Consider the following 20,827-nt stretch of genomic DNA (forward strand, 5'->3'; position numbering starts at 1 on the left):
GTGGTTCCCAACCAGGGGTACTAGGACCCCTGGGGGTATTTGGCCTATCCACAGGTGGTACTTGAGAAGACTCACGAGACCATAGGCCTACTGGTAAAATGCACATGAGGGGGTACTTCAGGGGTACTCTGGGCAGAGCAAAATAGTTGGTGGTACAGTAACCAGAAAGGTTGGGAACCACTGCTCTACTCTACTGTCCTGTACTGAATTCTACTATACTGTACTCTACTGTGCTGTGCTGTGATGTCCAAACTTGTGAAACATTAGACGTCTATGATTGGTTCAGATTTGGTCTGGTCCGGACCAACCAAATCTGTAGGCCGTCATTGTAAATAAGAATTTGTTCTTAACTGACTTGCCTAGTTAAATAAAGGTTAAAAACAAAAAACAAATGTGGTCTTGTTTGGGGGCAGAACTCATTAGATTGATAGTCCGTTTGTAGAATAATAGTCATATATGCAAAGGAAGATATTGCATATTTCTCCCTTTGTGAACCTATTCAGGATACATCACCATGCAGAATGACATTCATATCTATAATTATGTATTTCTGTGTAGTACAGATCAGGGACCCATGATGTAATTCTGTTACCGTAATTCAGTTACCAGTGGAAATCCACTTCACTCACTGTAGTTCAATAACCAAAATATATTCTTTCAAAGTCAAGGTGTCATGTCACAGCTGACACCCCATTCTTTCTGCAGACGTCTTTGAATCTTAATTCAGAGCAGATATTTAGCATCGTTTTTGGAAAACTTAGCAGCATAAAAAAAGAAGGGAGATTGTACCATCATTCTGTTCCCAAACACATCTGCACCAGGGAAGAACAGTAACACCTCTGAATCTGTGACGACACAAAGCCACACAGCCAACTCCTTGTTTTGTCTGTGGTTTTAGTAAGACACATGACCGCCACGTAGTGGCCGGGGAGGATATATTGTCCCTCGCTTTACTGTTTTTGGCCGTATGCAGCAATTTCTTCAGTTTACAGTGGCAGAGAGCACACATTTCGCAGGTTATACATATTGTTCACGGAAGTCCACCTTGGAAGACTAACTGTAGTTTGGTGCGCTCTACAGATGTTTGTTCAACAAGACAACCACGTGTACTTACACATTCACTAATATAGGCTGGGGGTTGAACCTCATTACAATTTCCAGCGTGGGAGATTTTCATGCTTGTGCTGTGTCCCTCAATTGAAGGTCAGCTAACCCAGGCTACTTAACGTTACTAGCTCGGTATTTGAAGTTGCTATATTATCAGTAGTAGCCTATTATCAGGTAAAAGAATATGCTTATTATTCATAATTTCTCAAATATTTATTAGCTAATCATTCAGTTGAATACACTATGCTACAGCCATTGAATCTGTCTTTGAGCGTTTAAGGGACTTTAATGGCTCACTTGGTCCACGACATTATGTTTTCATATTTTCAATCTTGAAATACGGGGAAATGTTATTAATCAGTGACTGAAATTTCGCGCTACGCGATATTCACTACCAGTCTTGGAGAGCGCTCAACGCGATATTCACTTCCAGACTTAGAGAGCGCTCAACGCGATATTCACTACCAGACTTGGAGAGCGCTCAACGCGATATTCCTTTCCAGACTTGGAGAGCGCTCAACGCGATATTCACTTCCAGACTTGGAGAGCGCTCAACGCGATATTCACTTCCAGACTTGGAGAGCGCTCAACGCGATATTCACTTCCAGACTTGGAGAGCGCTCAACGCGATATTCACTTCCAGACTTGGAGAGCGCTCAACGCGATATTCACTTCCAGACTTGGAGAGCGCTCAACGCGATATTCACTTCCAGACTTGGAGAGCGCTCAACGCCTTGTAGACGCCCCTCTGAATAACTGGGCGTGGTTTTGGCTTAACTGTGTTGGGAGAAAGAAAGGCGCCCTACGCTTCATCTGTACAGTGTTAGCTTGGCCGTTTGCTAGCACAGAAGCAAAGATGAGTCAAGAAATGAAGCACGAGGCATCCCAACTGAATGGGTAACTTTTATGGTTTCACTTTGAAGTTAGCAGCGAATTGTCAGTTGTTTGGTTGCATACGTTTTACAGTAGTACTAGCTAGCTAGGCTAAGTAGTAATAGCTAGCTAGCTCCTTCAGTTCTCTGATAGCAACACACAACTTCAATAAATAAACATAGTTCGCGTTTGTTGTTAGCAGCATATTCAGAAAGTCATTAGCAATGTAGCTAGCTAGTAAGATAGATAGATAGCTAGCTAAGTTACAGTATATTGAAATAAGGTCATGTGCAAGCTGGGCACTTAGCTATAATGTATACCAACCGACAGAACTAACTTCATTGGGATCAAGGCATTTAGTGAGAGTTGTGGGAATAACTAAGAGGGAAAAGTGTGTGCGAGACTGGGGAGGGTTGGCAGCTTCAACAGTCTGTGTGTACACCTTAGAAACCACTGTAGCTGTCCTCATTCTCAGGATAAAATAGAATCTATCCTCTTCAGACATGATTTTCACTTAGTTTCCGTGCACTGTGTCTCAGTTTTATAGTTAGCATCAGGTAATCTCTTTCCTACTCCCCTTAGTTCCCGATCCCATCTTGGTGAAAGACATGAGGACGGGATGTTTAATTAAGATGTAGAATATGGATCCTGCATAAGCCATGACACACACACAGAGAGTTTCTCTTCAGCTGAAAATAGTACAATATGAATCCGTGGCCCTCAAAAAGGGATGACGTGTCCCCCCGTTCATACTTATTTGAGGGTGTGCCCATGGAATGTCAGCAGCGTTGGCACAGGGCCTAAGCTAATGAGCAGGAGGGCAATGAGGACAAGCACACACATCCCACACACACTACTCCCAGTCGCAACCACACTGTCACTCTGACTCTGTGTCAAATGTCAAACACGAGGAGCACTCTAGCTCAACCAGTAACATGCCCTCAACTGTCTCACACACACCTGGAGGGGTTCCCGTCGCCCAGCAGAGTGCCAGGGGCCCAGAAAGGTTAAGGGGACCTGGGCTGGCCCCTGGCCCTCTTCACCACCACTTTTTGCTGGCTGAAGGCCCACTTTGGCTGTTTTGATCCCCCAAAATGAGACGGTGCCTCCCAGGGCCTCTACAGGCTCGATAACGGTCTCTTTGCACCGTGATTTCACGCTGTTATGAAGGCTTGAGTTCCGGATGTGTTTGATTGAAATCTGGATGGCATTTTGAGACTGGTTGCATCATGTTTAGCCTTCATCATAGATATTTTTCAGTGTACGGCACACCGCTGTTCTCTTTTTACTGGTTCAGCCTTTGAATGTATTCGACTCTCCACCCTGCTTACACTTGTATCACCTTCATTGATGTGAAGAATGCTTTGGCTGAAGGCCTATACCGTTTCCATATTAATCCTCAGCCTGAACTCTTTAGGCTGCCTTCAGAGTAACTGTGGCTTGCCATCGAGTTGACAGTTTGGTCATGTTCTTCTGACCCAAGCTCTGCTTTTGCATTCTCATCATTGCAGTGAAGAATGCTGAGGCTGAAGGCTAGGCGTATAGGCCGACGTGTTCCATATCAACTCTGAACTGGTTGCAACCATAAATGTCCTATTCAATTCCTAATTCTATGGTAGCAACCATAGGGTGCATGTATTGAGTTGACAGTTTGGTCGCGTACCTCTGACCTTTCCATCCCCACGCAACATGCACGTTGGCAAACTTGGCATTCCGAGGTGCCTTCCTGCCTTCCCTAATACCACTCACTATGTCGAGCGTCCCTTTCAGACAGGCATTCTGCACTTTCACTAAACCAGGTAGCCTAATGCCTTAACTTCCCAAACTCTGTTCCCAGATAGAGCCTACGATGTAGGGCCAAGTATAGCCAGGAAAAGTCCTATTTTGGCGTGCTGCTTGGAAGCGCGATGATAGCCTAATCCTCCCGCTCATTAAGCCAATAAGGAATGGGCATTTTGGGGAATAATAAACCCCAGAAGGGAGAACGCCCGGGAAGCATTATCCCATGGCATGTTATCTCTTCTCCCAGCAGCTGTACGGTTGAAAATCCTGTTCAGGAAGGCTGGCCACCGTTCTGCAGAGTAGGACCTCTGATATGACAATCTGGTGCCTGTGAAAGCCAGAAGAGCCCAGGGGATCGAACACACTCATCTGCATCTCATTTAAAGGACCAATGTCCTGGAGGGAAGGGTGACTGAGACCACAGCAACAGCTAGCATTGGAGTAGCATAGGAGAACCATAGAATTACAATGAATTGAACTTGAGCGGCATGGGATTGGGCACTGCAATGTCTGACTGTTCTAGTCATTGTAATTCTATGTCAGCATTTGAACATATGGCAGCAGGACGATTCCAGGGTTCTGAAAGACCGCGTGAATACCACCAGGTGTCAGGTCTCAGGTGGGGCGATTATTAAGATTCGAGGTGATGCTTTAATGAATGATGAGATGGAAGACCCATCTGCACAAATTGACAACAGAAGACATTTAAGCTACCAAAGCTTCCCCGGAGACCAATGCTTAATTAGATGTATCAAGGAAGAGTCAGATGCTCTCCCTAAAAAGCTGGACCAGATTGAAAGTCTGCATTGGAAGATGGAGGCCTACTCAACTGAAAATGTGTTTCGATTCATGTTTTATGATTCATGTCATGTATTATTCCTCTCATCTTGCTTTATTAAACATTTGAACAAATCAAATCGCTACATCAACTGTAAATGATTTTACAACAGCCTCTCTAACTAGATTCGCTAGGCCTAATTAAATACAAATGCCACGTCATTTGATCAAGCCGCAATGAAAAGGCATACACAAGTAGTTTCTTTTGTCTTTTGAGCGACGACGGCCCCTCTGCCCTATGATGTACGCCACTTAATGCATCCGAACGCCTGGAAATGTCACTTTAAAGTTTTCCCCGTTTGACAGTCTTGCTCCGCATGCTGGCAACCATTAGCCAATTTGAAATGTAGGGACGAGATCTCCGCTGTAGAGGAGTTCAAAGTGTCAGACTCCAAACACGTCCCTCTTTCTCCCTCCATCTCTTTCTCTGATCCCTTCTTCATTTCTTTCGATTCCAGTCGTGTCTGCGGGGGGGGGGGTATAGGCGAAAGACATCACCGATCTTGTCTTTGTAGACAGGCAGACGTGGTGCGTTGCTAGACAGCAATGGGTCTCGATTGGCTCTATTGCCCTAGGTTGGCACTCTTTTCATTTCTTTGTCGTGTGCCAGCCAGGTGGGTAGGGTTTAATTGCCAGGTCGAAACGCACGGCCGAGAGATCACACTCCAAACTGTGGAGGAGCTCAAAGTATCCCTTCCTCTTCTGCCGTCGCTGTGTCTTTGGATCCACTTTAGAGAGTGCTTTGTAGACAGGCAGACATGATATCTAGGCCTAGATCTATGCCACGATCGGCCCTAGGTTGGCGATGGGTAGTGTTTAATTGCTGGGTACTGCTGCTTCAGTTTCCAAGGTGCTCCAGCCTGACCCAGTGGGACTTTCTGCGACTGTACCCATAATAGCTCCCGGTTCCTGTGTCTGGATCCGTAATGGCGGGTGAGTGGCCTGGAGCACAGCAGTGAAGAGAGGATATAATTGTTTTCAAAACGCGAAGAAGGTACGCTGGGATAGTGAGGACTCTAGACAGGGGTGTTGTAATTATAAGGAGTGGGTGTCTGTTCTCCATGGGGTTAAGACCCAGGTTTGAAGCCCTTTGAATCGATGTGTGTGAAGTGTCGGTCTGAACTTGTCTGTGTGTGTTTGCGTTCACGCCGGCACACGTGTTCCTTTGTAAAGCAAGAGGATGGAGACCGAGACTACATCATGCCGCCCTCAAGTGAAACACGTGACCGATGCCCCTGACTGCTCCTTTTTGACCAACGAGCCTTTTGAAGATTTAATTTGTTTTACTCCATCCCGCCCTAGCTTGTCACTTTCCTTCTATTGTCTTCTCTTATCCCGAAGACTCACCCGCTTTCTTTCCCTCATCCTCCCTCCTTTTGTCTTCTCCTCCTTTTCTCTATTTCTCTTCCTCACCTTTCTTTCGCTCATTTTTCTGACCATTTTCTTTTGTCTCCTTGTTTTTGTCTCCCCTTCTATCCCCCCCCGTTCTGACCTTTTCTCCGTTTTCTTTCTCTCTATCCATCTCTTTCTCCTTTCTTCCCCTCCATTAGGACCCCGGCCTCTGATTCTGCTCAGACGAAAAAGCGTGAGGACTACCTGGAGTGGCCTGAATATTTCATGGCTGTAGCCTTCCTGTCAGCTCAGAGAAGCAAGGATCCCAGCTCACAGGTAAACGCATACATACACACACACACAGCTCAAAGAAGCTTTCGAGATCCTAGGTAACAACATCACCACCTCCTACCCCACCTCGTCATTGATCCTGACACCCCCAGCCCTCCAACCCGCTTTCTCTCCCTTTCTCCCTCTACCACGGCTGTGTAAGGCGTCCACAGCCCCGCCTGTTATTAAATATTAATCCAGATGCCAGGCCCTTCGCCCTCAATAAAGCCCCCCTGCCTTTCTGATCAGGCCCTGGCACGGACGCCACTCTTTGACACTGCCGGTCAAGACGGCGGCGGGTATTTGATTGAGTTCCCAGAGTTCCCTGGCTGTGGGGCAAGCACCCGGTTTGGGCGGTGGGGGGGTGTTTCAAGCGGTCGGGGGCCTTAGCCCTTGTCTGCCTTAGTCAGGGATTGGATGACTGGTGTAGGCCTGTTAGCTCCAAGTTGGATGTCGGTTTTGATTTGTTTCGACACCTATACCCCCTGTCTGCACTGTGCTGTCTAGTTTGATGATCGACCTAGAGCTTGTTTTGAAATGGATTTCTGACCCACAGAAGTGGATGGAGGGAGAGTGAGGGATATTGGAGAAATGGAGGGGGAAAAATGGCTACAGGGCAGAGATTTTCAATACTTTTTTTTTAATGGTTCCTAAAGTATTTGGTCAAAAATAGATGTGTGGGAAATCTGGACTAATTTTTAATTATTCGATACAGCTGTATACAGCTGTATGAAAGTGTATGTGCATTTGTGCATGTTAGTGTGTGTGTGAGTACAAAAGTCTCTCGTCCTAGCCCCGCCCCCTGTCACTTGAGCGCGTTTGTTGTTGCTCGACCACGAAACACTTGCGTTCAGTAATATAAATCCACAAGCATTCTATAATTACACTATTAGTTTGTTTCTTACATCTGCAAACAGCTAGTCTGTCTTTTCTTAGCAAGTTGCCACTAAATAGTTATAGCTAGCTAATAAATGTATTGAGTCAGTGCAAACATAGCTAGCTATACAGCCTGAAACCAGTGACGGTTTAGGCCTAAATCAGCATGTTGTTTGTGCAACATGCTTCTAAACCAAAGAGTATTAGGCGAAGCATGAGTATGTTAGCTACATGAAGTAGCGAAGAGAAAACAACATTTCATGTAGCCAAAAATATTAGTGTCCCGAAGGGAACACTGACCAACACTTTGGTTCCTACCCTGTCACAATAACTCCTCCCTGGCATTTTCATTTGTTGTCATGTCAAACTATGCCTACTATTCTATTCTAACTATAGAATTAAAATAATAATAATATTTCCATGATTCCAATAGTTCACCCAAGAGTTTTGATCAGCAATTGCAACATTTGGTTAAAAATCGCAATTGCAACATTTGCCAATATTGTGCAGCCCTATGTGGCAGTATGGATATGATCTCAAATTAGTGCAGGAAATGCAGAAATTGATAAATGCTGAACAGTTCTGAGTTGAAGTTGAATTGAATAGTATAAAACAATAAGAATGGGGAGAGAGACCCATTGAAATCACTTAGAATGTATGTGTTGCCATCCTAGGGTCACACACTACTCATAAAGCAAATTTTGAATTTACGTTATTCAAAAACATAAAATAACGTCAAAATAAAGCACAGTTGAAGTCACTGCAACCCTTAGAGTTGCAGTCTGTTTTGGAATGGGTGGCCAGTAATTAACTGGTCCTGAACATCTCTAAAACTAAGAGCATTGTATTTGGTACAAATCATCTCCTAAATTCTAGACCTGAATCTGGTAAGGAATGGTGTGGCTGTTGAACAAGTTGAGGAGACAAAATTACTTGGTGTTACCTTAGATTGTAAACTGTCATGGTCAAAACATATAGATTCAATGGTTGTAAAGATGGGGAGAGGTTTGTCCGTGATAGAAATGCTCTGCTTTTTTGACACCACACTCCACCAAGCTAGTCCTGCAGGCTCTAGTTTTGTCAAGCTTAATTATTGTCCAGTCGTGTGGTCGGGTGCTGCAAGGAAAGACCCAGTTAAGCTGCAGCTGGCCCAGAACAGAGCGGTACGTCTTGCTCTTCATTGTAATCAGAGGGCTGATATAAATACTATGCATGCCCCAGTCTCTCTTGGCTAAGAGTTGAGTAGAGACTGACTGAATCACATTGTGTTGAAAATCCCAAATTGTTTGCATAGTCAACTTACGCACAGCTCTGACACACACACACACCCCACCAAACATGCCACCAGGGGTCTTTCCACAGTCCCCAAATCCAGAACAAATTCAAGAAAGTCTACAGTATTATATAGAGCCATTATTGCATGGAACTCTGTTCCATCTCATATTGCTCAAATTAAGAGCAAACCTGGTTTCAAAAACAGATAAAGCAACACCTCCCGTTAGTTTGTGTGTCTGTATTGATATGTAGGCTACGTGTGCCTTTACAGTTTTTTTTATGTAGTTCTATCCTTGAGCTGTTCTTGTCTATTAATGTTCTGTGTTATGTCGTGATTCATGTTGTGTATGGACCCCAGGAAGAGTAGCTGCTGCTTTTGCAACAGGCTAATGGGGATCCTAATGAAATACCGTCAAACATGAGAAAAATACCATGATATGCTGGCCATATCGCCCAGCCCTCGACGAGTGCTGGCTCTGCTCCTCTGTGATAAGCTCAACCCCCAGGGGAAGGAATGGGGACGGAGGGGGGAGAGACCAGTGGGGCACAGCAGGGGGGTCTATGGATCCAATAATCCTCACTCCATCTCTCTCTCTATCCAGGTGCCCACTGACTCCACACCTGCTGCTGGGAGTAAGTGCCTTCAGAAAGTATTCACACCCCTTGACTTGTTCCACATGTTATTGTGTTAAAGCCTGATTGTAAGTCGCTCTGGATAAGAGCGTCTGCTAAATGACTTAAATGTAATGTAAATGTAATTCAAACTGGATTTAATTGATTTTTTTCTCTCTCATTTATCTACACACTATCCCATAATGACAAAGTGAAAAATTCAATTTCTTTTTATCACAAACTCCCTAGTCCTTGCCGATGACAAGCATACCCATAACATGATGCAGCCACCACCATGCTTGAAAATATGAAGTGGTACTCAGAGATATTGAATTTGCCCCAAACATAACGCTTTGTATTTAGGACATAAAGTATATTTATTTGCCACAATGTTGTGGATCCATCTTCAGTTGTCTCCGATCACAGCCATTTAACTAACTAGCCATTTAACTTGAACTTTTAAAGTCCCCTTGGCTTTGTTCTGTGTGTGCGCGAGTAAGTGCACATGAGGTGCGTGTCTGCGACTGTCTAGAAAACCTCCCTGGTCTTTGTGGTTGAAATTCACTGATTTGACTGCGGGACCTTACAGATAATTGTATGTGTGGGGTACAGAGATGGGGTAGTCATTCAGAAATCATGTTAAACACTATTATTGCACACAGTGAGTCCATGCCACTTATTGTGACTTGTTAAGCAAAACTTTACTCCTGAACTTATTTAGGCTTGCCATAACAAAGGGTTTGAATACTTATTGACTCAAGACATTTCAGTTTTTCATTTATGTAAACATGTCTAAAAACAATTCTACGTTGACGTTATGGAGTATTTCGTGTGTGTTTGTAGGCCAGTTACCATGAATGTAAATGTAATACATTTTAAATTCTGCCTGTAACACAACTAAATGTAGAAAAAGTCAAGAGACCGAGACCGAGACCGAGAAAGGGAGGAAATTTCAACACAAGCCCTCTCTAATGACCTCTCATTTCTAAGCTAGTTCAGGATGTTGTCTTGTCTCCACCTCAGGAGAGAGAGAGGTGGGGATTAGAAGAACGAAAGAAAGAAAAGTTTTTAAGCCAGCCAAGCCTTTCCTGATCAAAACAGTACGAGGATGAAACGGAGGGTTGGCGCTTTAGTCGTCTATCCTTTATTTTCTCCTCCTTTTTCCCTCTCGGAAGAAAGGGATATCTGGTGCCGTTTCATGTCTCTCAGCGACGGGTCCTCACGAGGCCTCCGTGTTTACAGACAGCCACGGGGGGGCCGAAGGACGAGGCTTCCTTCCGCCTTTCGCTTTTGCCACATTTCCCCCCCGTTGATATCTGACCACCTTAGTTGACGCAGTCCACCCACAAGAAAGGATGGTAGCTTATCCCTCAGTGAGCTCTCTCGCTCTCAAGAAGCCACTTTCTTAGTCCCCCCCCCCCCTTTTAGTTCCCCCCTCTTCTGTCGATGTGGTCGTGTGTACGCTACAGCCTCTGTTTTAAGGCTCAGCTCTCTCTCTAGTCTCTACCCTCGTCAGATGTACCCTTCAAATAGCCCCCCTACATTAATTCAGCAATGCTCTCTAGACAGTCGCATGTGTGCACACAGCGAGTCGAGACTGAACTTAATTTGATCTGTGATCTGAACAGCAACACTACGTACCATCTTCAAGCTTCGTCTGACTTTGTCTTAGTCGGTCCTATGACACAGAGAAGGACCCTCTATCGTTTCGCTCTCTCTCTGACTCGCTCTCTAGTCTTTTTGTCTCTCTGGCTGACTTTGTCTTTCACACATTTCTCTGACACCCTTCTATCATTCTAACATATGAGTGATGGGGCTGGGTGGAGGGTATTGGGGGGGTTGATGTATCGATGGACGGGATGAGGCTAGGAGAGGGGGGCGAGCGGAGGAAGGTGGTGCGTGGGTCTTTTTAAAGTGATAAGGGGCCTGGCGGTGCGTTTCTAGCCCTGATCAAAGCACAGCGTCCTGGGGAGAGCCATGGCGGGGGGTGGGCTCTCTGGGTCGTTTGATGTGTTGGAGCTATGCCAGTTCATCTGGAGAAAACCAACTAACAGTACAGTGAAGGGCATGCGGTACGGTTCCGCCGCCGCACCCTCATTGGTTGGATGACCGATCGTTATTAGAGAAGAAGTGAGAAGAAGTGGTTAGAAAACTTCGATGTTTTTGTGAGTTAGATTAGAATCCCTCCTGATTGCCTGTTCCACTGTGTTAGTTACGGCGGAGTAGAGGTTTTGTGCTTGCATGCGATTCCTGATAAAGTTGATGTCTCTCTCATCTCTCTCGCTCGCTCCATCTCTAATTGGCCTAGCTCTCAGCTGGACATCCCTCTCTCCTCTCTTCCCCAACTCTCTAAACCACTGAACATTGACCCTCCTCACTTTTCATTCCAACTTGCTCTGCCTCTACTTGCATAAATGTTAAACTCTTAGGCCTACATGCTAGGCTAGATTGGGTAGGAAAATAGTTTCTCACCCAAATACATAATGTTTTGCCGTTTGTTTTTGAGGGGGACCAATGGTACTCCTAGTCACATCTTCTAGCCTAGATGCGACACAGTTGCGAAATAATATGTGCACTCTGTCTGAACGTTAAATGAACTCTGTCTCTGTCTCTGTGTGTGTGTTAGGTTGGAGCATGTATTGTTAACCGGGAGAATAAGATCGTGGGCATTGGCTACAACGGCATGCCCAACGGCTGTGATGATGACCTGCTGCCCTGGTCCTGCTCTGCCAAAGACAGACTGGATACCAAATACCCCTACGGTAGGATCTCCCGAGCAACATCGCCATGGTACCACAGTCCATTACCAATTCTCCTTATGGTAGGATCTACCTAGCAACATTGCTGTAGTACCACAGTCCACTACCAAGTCTCCTTATGGTAGGATCTACCTAGCAACATCACTATAGTACCACAGTCCATTACCAAGTCTCCTTATGGTAGGATCTACCTAGCAACATTGCTGTAGTACCACAGTCCACTACCAAGTCTCCTTATGGTAGGATCTACCTAGCAACATTGCTGTAGTACCACAGTCCACTATCAAGTCTCCTTATGGTAGGATCTACCTAGGAACATCACTATAGTACCACAGTCCACTATCAAGTATCCTTATGGTAGGATCTACCTAGCAACATTGCTGTAGTACCACAGTCCACTATCAAGTCTCCTTATGGTAGGATCTACCTAGGAACATCACTATAGTACCACAGTCCACAGTCCACTATCAAGTATCCTTATGGTAGGATCTACCTAGCAACATCACTATAGTACCACAGTCCACTACCAAGTCTCCTTATGGTAGGATCTACCTAGCAACATCACTATAGTACCACAGTCCACTATCAAGTCTCCTTATGGTAGGATCTACCTAGCAACATCACTATAGTACCACAGTCCACTATCAAGTCTCCTTATGGTAGGATCTACCTAGCAACATTGCTGTAGTACCACAGTCCACTATCAAGTCTCCTTATGGTAGGATCTACCTAGCAACATTGCTGTAGTACCACAGTCCACTACCAAGTCTCCTTATGGTAGGATCTACCTAGCAACATCACTATAGTACCACAGTCCACTATCAAGTCTCCTTATTGTAGGATCTACCTAGCAACATTGCTGTAGTACCACAGTCCACTATCAAGTCTCCTTATGGTAGGATCTACCTAGCAACATTGCTGTAGTACCACAGTCCACTACCAAGTCTCCTTATGGTAGGATCTACCTAGGAACATCACTATAGTACCACAGTCCACTATCAAGTATCCTTATGGTAGGATTTACCTAGGAACATCACTATAGTACCACAGTCCACTATCAAGTCTCCTTATGGTAGGATCTACCTAGGAACATCACTATAGTACCACAGTCCACTATCAAGTCTCCTTATGGTAGGATCTACCTAGGAACATCACTATAGTACCACAGTCCATTACCAAGTCTCCTTATGGTAGGATCTACCTAGGAACATCACTATAGTACCACAGTCCACTATCAAGTATCCTTATGGTAGGATCTACCTAGGGACATCACTATAGTACCACAGTCCACTATCAAGTATCCTTATGGTAGGATCTACCTAGGAACATCGCTATGGTACCACAGTCCACTATCAAGTCTCCTTATGGTAGGATCTACCTAGGAACATCACTATAGTACCACAGTCCACTATCAAGTCTCCTTATGGTAGGATCTACCTAGGAACATCACTATGGTACCACAGTCCACTATCAAGTATCCTTATGGTAGGATCTACCTAGGAACATCGCTATGGTACCACAGTCCACTATCAAGTATCCTTATGGTAGGATCTACCTAGGAACATCACTATAGTACCACAGTCCACTATCAAGTATCCTTATGGTAGGATCTACCTAGGAACATCACTATAGTACCACAGTCCACTATCAAGTCTCCTTATGGTAGGATCTACCTAGGAACATCACTATAGTACCACAGTCCACTATCAAGTATCCTTATGGTAGGATCTACCTAGGAACATCGCTATAGTACCACAGTCCACTATCAAGTCTCCTTATGGTAGGATCTACCTAGGAACATCGCTATGGTACCACTACCTACTATCCCTGCGGTAAGATTTACTTTAGTAATATCACCACAATGAGGAATCCTAGGTTAATGTGAAAACTCGACTATATACACTGAGTTTACAAAACATTAGGAACACCTTCCTAATATTGAGTTGCACCCCCCTTTTTGCAGTCAGAACAGCCTCAATTTGTTGGGGCATAGACTCTACAAGTTTTCGAAAGCGTTCCACAGGGATGCTGGCCCATGTTGACTCCAATGCTTCCCACAATTGTATTAAGTTGTGTGTGGAAAAATCCAGCAGCGTTGCAGTTCTTGACACAAACTGGTGCGCCTGGCACCTACGATGTTCAAAGGTACTTCAATCTTTTGTCTTGCCCCTTCACCCTTTGAATGGCACACATACACAATCCACGTCTCAAGGCTTAAAAATCCTTCTTTAACCTGTTTCCTCCCCTTCATCTACACTGATTTGAAGTGGATTTAGCAAGTTACATTTACATTACATTTAAGTCATTTAGCAGACGCTCTTATCCAGAGCGACTTACAAATTGGTGCATTCACCTTATGACATCCAGTGGAACAGCCACTTTACAATAGTGCATCTAAATCTTTTAAGGGGGGGGGGGGGGGGGGGGGGGCAGAAGGATTGCTTTATCCTATCCTAGGTATTCCTTGAAGAGGGGGTTTCAGGTGTCTCCGGAAGGTGGTGATTGACTCCGCTGTCCTGGCGTCGTGAGGGAGTTTGTTCCACCATTGGGGTGCCAGAGCAGCGAACAGTGAGCAAGTGACATCAATAAGGGATCATAGCTTTCACCTGATCAGTCTGTCATGGAAAGAGCAGGTGTTCTTAATGTTTTGTACACTCGGTGTATGCTGGTTCCATAACTTGATGTAAGTCGGAACTAGGTTTAAAACAGCATGAGCTTTCCTTGAAATACTAAGCATTCGATTCGGTGCCATATTAGCGGTGTTAGCATTTTTGGGTCTATTCCATTCGTTCCAATGCTGCAAACAAGCTCAATCAATCTTAACTAAAGCATTTGAAGGGAAATGAAGGGTGGAACCCAGGCCTGGGCAACATGCCGGCCACTTCGGCAGCTAGTGAACTGTGAACCCCAACTGACATGCTGCTAGGCCATAATCACACGAGCCACTTGAACAGCACTAGCCAGTCGAACATGTGAAGTGTGTGCGGTGATTGACTCCTGCCTTCTCACCCCCCGATGCCCCCTCTCTCTCTCGCACTCAAGACAGACGCTAGGCTCCATCTGTCTGGGCCTGCCGAGGCCGTCCTTTTCCTCACAGTACCACATGGTGTCCTTTTTCACACTCATCCTCACTCTTATTCTCTCTCTCTCACCTCGTAGTTGCCTCTGATTACAGTGCACAGCCTCTTTCAAACCAGACAAGCCCTTAACAATAAGCAGTAGCCAGTCATCTGTTGTTGCTTAAGGCAGTTGTTTTTTTAATGGGCGAAACAACAAGCGTCACACGCTCAGACAACACAGCTGAGGCCAACAAGGAAGAGAGCGACTACTCGGCAGCACAGATGGGGTTTTAATGTAACACCGGCGATGGAGGCCGGTGCTCTTAACCCCAACGAGCGGGAAAGGAGAGATGTTTTTGTGCAGTTGTCATGGAAACCAGGTAGTTTGAGGGTGAAATGAGAGCGGATGGCACACGCTGGAAAATAAATGTGTTTCTTCGAAAATGATAGAATAGCTGGGTGGAAGATGGAATGCTCTCCTGTCTCCTTCAACTGCTTGCTCGTACTATCTGTTTCTACTTCTGAGAGCGAGCGAGAGAGAGCGTGTCCGAGTGAGAGCTTTTACAGTGAAATGATTCAGTAGCTATACCTCTGTTCTACAAGGACATCTTGATTCTTGTCTCAGCCCCTGGATGTCTGAACTAGAAGAAGTGACACAGTTTCACCTGAAGAGGGCGCTGGAGACTACAACTTCCAGTTAGTGTCCTTGTCCTCTCAAAGCTCACAGAGCGAATGCGCACACACACACACACAACCTAGATGGAACGTACTACTAGTGTTTTCTCTCCCAACTTCTGATTTTAATGACGATATTAGCCTCTACTCTGGCAACTATGACTGGCATATTTAAAACGTTTTTAGTTGTTATCGTGAACCTAATTGTCAGTGAATATTTTTTTGTGTGTGTGTAAACCACATTACTAGTGCAGCAGCAGCTGTGCCTCTTGTACCAGACGCTATTCTAATCAGGTCCTGATCTATTGAGCGTTCTGGTTGGTGTGAAATGTAGAAAAGTTTGATGTATAAGCCTTGAGAGCTCATGATAGGTATTAGGACCAGTGGTGGCAGTTAGTTTGTGAAGTGAAACAAGTACATTCCTAGTACATAAGGACTTACTAATCATATGCAATTATAACCTGTTAGAGATACCTAGGGTGACCGGATTTCCCCGGTTTCCGCTGACGTTCCCCGGTTTTGGTGGCCTGTCCCCTTAAAATGTCCTAGTTGGACCTTTTTTACAAGAACGTTTGATCGGTGATGCATTGTAACCATCTCGAGAATAACCATGGCCAGAAAGTGTCTCCAACAGCATAGGCTACCAGACTTGGGTAGTTTTTGAATTACTAGATGGGCTAAGATTAAGACCTGGGAGGGTAATCCATTTTGTGTTTTACAATTAAATTATTTGAAAGAACTATAATGAAAATTGATAGTTAAATATAGTTCCAAGTCCACTTTTTATTTTTAATAATTTTCGCACAGCTATACATAAAATAAATAAAATTCCCGCTTTTTAATTTCCTAAATCCGGTTACCTTACCAAGGGCCTTTCTTTCAGAGTCATACTTTTCACTGCAATCGCATACCGTATTAAATTGCTTATATAAGGTGTAGGCCACTTTGGGGGAACTCTGGGGGGGGGGGGGGGGGGGAGATAGACTATTGTGAATGCAATGGGGACAGGGCCCACTGGGAGAGAAGGTGGAGGGCACAGTTGGCAGACTGTGGGCAGCAGATGCCAGCGTGGGAGACTATCAACGGTTACCATGGCGAGGGTGTGAAGAGGCAAAGCACTAAGAGCAGTTTGTCAATTTCTGGGGGACTGATCTTTTAAACTCTTCCTGACCCTACAAAGTGTGTGTCTCAGATAAATGACTTTCTACCTCTATAATATCACAATATGTTGCATTGTCCCACTTCGTTTAACTAGAGGGAATGTATGATCATACTATAATATACAGAGCAGGACAGTATATTCAAGACGATTAATACTGCGTCCACCCTTTTCTAAAAGCACATTCAGAAAACCCTCATCCCTTTCTTCCTTAGTAAGCCCAGTAACTATTGTCTCTCTCTGTTCTGTAGATGAAGCATTCTTTAAGTACTGTTATTAAAGAGAATGAGAGGAGAGGTAATCAAACCGCTCCCTTGGCAGTGACTCTCTCTCACAGACACACACACACACACAGCAAAACTATCTAGGAATAATAGAAACTCGGTCCTCTGCCCGTAACTCTGTTCTGCTCCCGACCCGGTTCATTCCTAATGCCTAGTTCGTACCCATTCTTTTCCCTACTAACACAAAGGAATAGCCATGTAATTGCTTGAGCCGATGTAGCAAAGTTAAAGGCCCTCTATTTGTCTGCTGTGTCGGTCGGCTCTACAGCCTCTCTCCCACTGGCACACGCTTGTTTTTGCTCTCTTTCTCTCTCCCTATGCCCTCTCTCCATCTCCCCCTCCCTCTCTCTAGTCTCCTCAGGGTTGTGGCATCTCTGGCTAGGGGCCAGGCACTCTCTGGTGTCCCCTGGCAGCGGAGACAGAATCTGTGTTCCAAGTGACACTCTATCCCCTACATATTGCACTACTTTTGACCGGGGCCTATAGGGAATTGGGTGCAATTTGAGATGCAGACAGAATCTAGTGGCGCTTTAGAAGTCACATGACTCGACAAGCCTGTGGGAATCAGGAAAGACGTGTGTCTTAAATCAGGGTGACTGGCTAATAGGCTGTAGTGCCGCAATATTTTGTGCTGCAGTGGTTATATTAGCGCTTTTTGTGTGAGTGTGTTGACTCTGGGAGAGAGTCCGAATAACCATAGTTGCATCCTAAATAGTATGCAGAAAAAATTTAAGTATAATAGTATGCGACATTTTGAAAATAAGAGTATACTTTTATTGTCCGGATGTCATACTCATGTTGGCTTTGACAAAAGCTGATCAATTAGATAAGGGGATGCGCTCCCAAAATCACTGAATAGCGTGAAACGACGCAATGGGGCGTTTTCAGTAGGTGAAAATGTGTTTTATAGTATGTGAGTTTTCGAAAATCGAGAATAGTTTAAATGCCAGGATGTTATACTCATCTCAGTTCTTTATCTAGTGGGATTAGATGCACACTTTCCCACAATGCATTGGAAGAGGTGGTCTGCGAGTGACGGGCCCTAGTTCTCTTCAAGTAGCCAAACAACAAAACTAGGCTACTTAATTGGGAAGATGCCGAATAGCGAAGTTTCTGCGGCGGTGTTCAAATGTAGTGGAAGTAGATTTTGTTATCCTTAAAATGATTGAGTATTGCATCATAGGCTACATCTTTGAAAAAAAAAAAAATCTTCTTTTTTATAAATAGTCGATTACGGTTTTCTAATTTGAAAAGCTTTTATTCTTCTCTTGGCTTTCTAAACCATCTTTGGATTTCTGACAATGTCGGCACCGGGGACAAGCCTTAGCAGTCACTCTGATCTCATTCCCAATGACCAGTGCTTTAGTTTACTATGTTGCTGCACAGCTGTTCTGAATTTGCCATACACCCGATTTGAACAGTTAAAGTTTTGGTGTGTCCTAGACTATTTGATTTAATTTATTTATGTTACAGCACTTTGGTTTCACTAATAAATATGTTCAAGTGGAAAATATTTACCTACGGTTTAGGTTGAATGTGATAGTCTGCTTATAACCAGCCTGAGTAGGCCTATAACTCCATATCTATTCTATTCAGAGTTAAGAGAAATGAATCGAATTGGAAATGAGCTATTATCAGGCTGCTTAATGTGGTGCACGTCTGTTGAATTTTGAAAAATCCACCGGCACTCGGCCCCGCCCCACCTACTCAACCAGTCAGGAGCCGTTACGGCTGTGGCCGTGGCATACTGCATACTTTTTTACTAAACAGTACGTGCTAAATAGTATGCGACGATGAGTACATGCATTGTATGCAGTTTAAGCATGTAGTACGCTAGTATGGGTATTCGGACATGGTGTGTGTGATTTTTTATTTTTTAATTTTAATTTATTTTTTAAGGTGCATGCAAATACAAGACTCCATGTCGGTTGGCAGGTGGCCAATCTTGACCTCTGACCTCTCAATAGCTTCTCTAATTGGCTACAGTGGTCAGAGAGCACCTAACTGACCATCTGCCAGAACACACACACACACACACACACACACACACACACACACACACACACACACACACACACACACACACACACACACACACACACACTGACTTTGCATGTGTACAGTTTATTTTACCTAATAGCCAAAGGCCTTATAGAAACTTCTACAGGGCTTTATAAGTTGACAATGTATAGTACTAACCCTTCAGTGCACTCCAGTCTATCCTAGACAATTCCAGACCCCTCCCTCTCTGGCTTCCTACAGAAACCCTATACACTATGCCATTGGGTCACTGGCAGCCCAACATCCACATGTAATTGGCTACAGGTGTTCCAGAATATTCCATTCCAACATTCCCAGACAGACTATACATTAGACACATCAGTGTTTCATCACAGCTTTTTCTAATGGCCACGGGACCCGGAGAATGAATCTCCAGAGTTCAGGAGAGATGGTTCTACAAAAAATATGGAAAGTCAAACTAACTGCCCAGTTATTAATTTTTGAAGGAGTTCTTTTTGAATTCTTCGAGTTTCACCGGTAATTGAAAGCAGTTTGAGTTGAGACCTGAAGCTTTGTGTGTGTGTGTGTGTGTGTGTGTGTGTGTGTGTGTGTGTGTGTGTGTTGAGATACCTGAAGCTTTAAGGATGTATCCAGTTAATATGCAGAGGTTAGGAGGGTTGCTGGGTTTGGAGGACAGAGAGGGAGAGCGAACTGACGAAAGTAAATGAGTTGGCGAATCTCCAGACAGCCCTTTTTTACATTCAAAGGATGTAGGCCTATTTCTTCCTCCGGTCCACTTCAGAATAATTTCAAGGTTTTAGAGAAACACCCTAGTCTTTCCTGTCTAGTTTCTCCCTACCTCTCTCCAAGCTCTTTCATAAAGATACGTTTATGTTTTTGCAGATGGGGAATATACTGGGCAACGTATTGTGCATAGCTGTGGCGCAGATATGCCCAAGTCTTCTCGTGCTGTTAGCAAAGCTAGGTGAAGAATCACTTATTTCCCCTAATCTATTTCTCTCCCACTCTTTCTGGCCAATGGGTCTCTCTCTCACCCCTCTTCCTCGCTCTTACGCTCTCTGCTCTGCATCCTCTTCTCGTCAGAAAGAATCTCATTATGATTTTGTATCTTCAAACACAAGATTTCTTCTTCTCCTCATCCCATCCAGGGGTATCTTAAAAGCCCTCTTAGGGTTTCCACTATCCAGGTCCTTGTGTACATTTGCTGCCCAGGTTGTAGCATGATGTTAGACACAATGTGAAGGGTTTTTTACACAGCAATTTCTTTGTGAAACTGGGTAAAGGGGGAAAAAGAAAAAAAACCTTGTAGAAAATGTCTAATCATCTTCAAAGGGAAATAATTGGCCATAATAAAGGCTGTAATATGCAATTACAAGGAACAGCAGTCATCTTAGCCAAGACCACACACACACACACACACACACACACACACACACACTTAACATCCCTCTTGTTCAGAAAGTCTCATGGTTACTGGGGATAATTGCCCTCTACCTGGGAAGGCCATTCTGGTTTCAAGTAACTCTGCAGCTAATTGGGACCACAAAAGGCTTTTGTGAGGTCCACATTATTGGTCAATTTTAGGAGCAGTTTTAAAGGGGGGGGGGGGGGCTGGCTGTTGGATCACACTGCGGATCAGTGTTCATTTACGGTATACACTAGTGATGGTAATGGTAACTACCATTGTTCTAATAGTAACTGAGACCAGTGACTGTAATGGTAACTACCACTGTTCTAATAGTAACTGAGACCAGTGAGTGTAATGGTAACTACCACTGTTCTAATAGGAACTGAGACCAGTGACTGGTAATGGTAACTACCACTGTTCTAATAGTAACTGAGACC

General features: G+C 44.4%; 1 protein-coding gene across 1 annotated transcript in view; it reads left to right on the plus strand.

The window, feature by feature from the left end:
* The first annotated feature begins 1,635 nt into the window (after positions 1-1,635).
* The window catches only part of LOC129841123 (deoxycytidylate deaminase-like), a 75,861-nt gene continuing 56,669 nt past the window's right edge, over positions 1,636-20,827 (plus strand). The window contains exons 1-3 of the mRNA XM_055909233.1: positions 1,636-2,004; positions 6,150-6,267; positions 11,651-11,786. Of these exons, the coding sequence (XP_055765208.1) occupies positions 1,964-2,004; positions 6,150-6,267; positions 11,651-11,786 (295 nt within the window). The 5' untranslated portion in view covers positions 1,636-1,963. The remainder of the gene's footprint in view (positions 2,005-6,149; positions 6,268-11,650; positions 11,787-20,827) is intronic.

The sequence above is a fragment of the Salvelinus fontinalis genome, chromosome 42 (genome assembly GCF_029448725.1).
Source record: "Salvelinus fontinalis isolate EN_2023a chromosome 42, ASM2944872v1, whole genome shotgun sequence".
In the NCBI taxonomy this organism is placed as follows: domain Eukaryota; kingdom Metazoa; phylum Chordata; class Actinopteri; order Salmoniformes; family Salmonidae; genus Salvelinus; species Salvelinus fontinalis.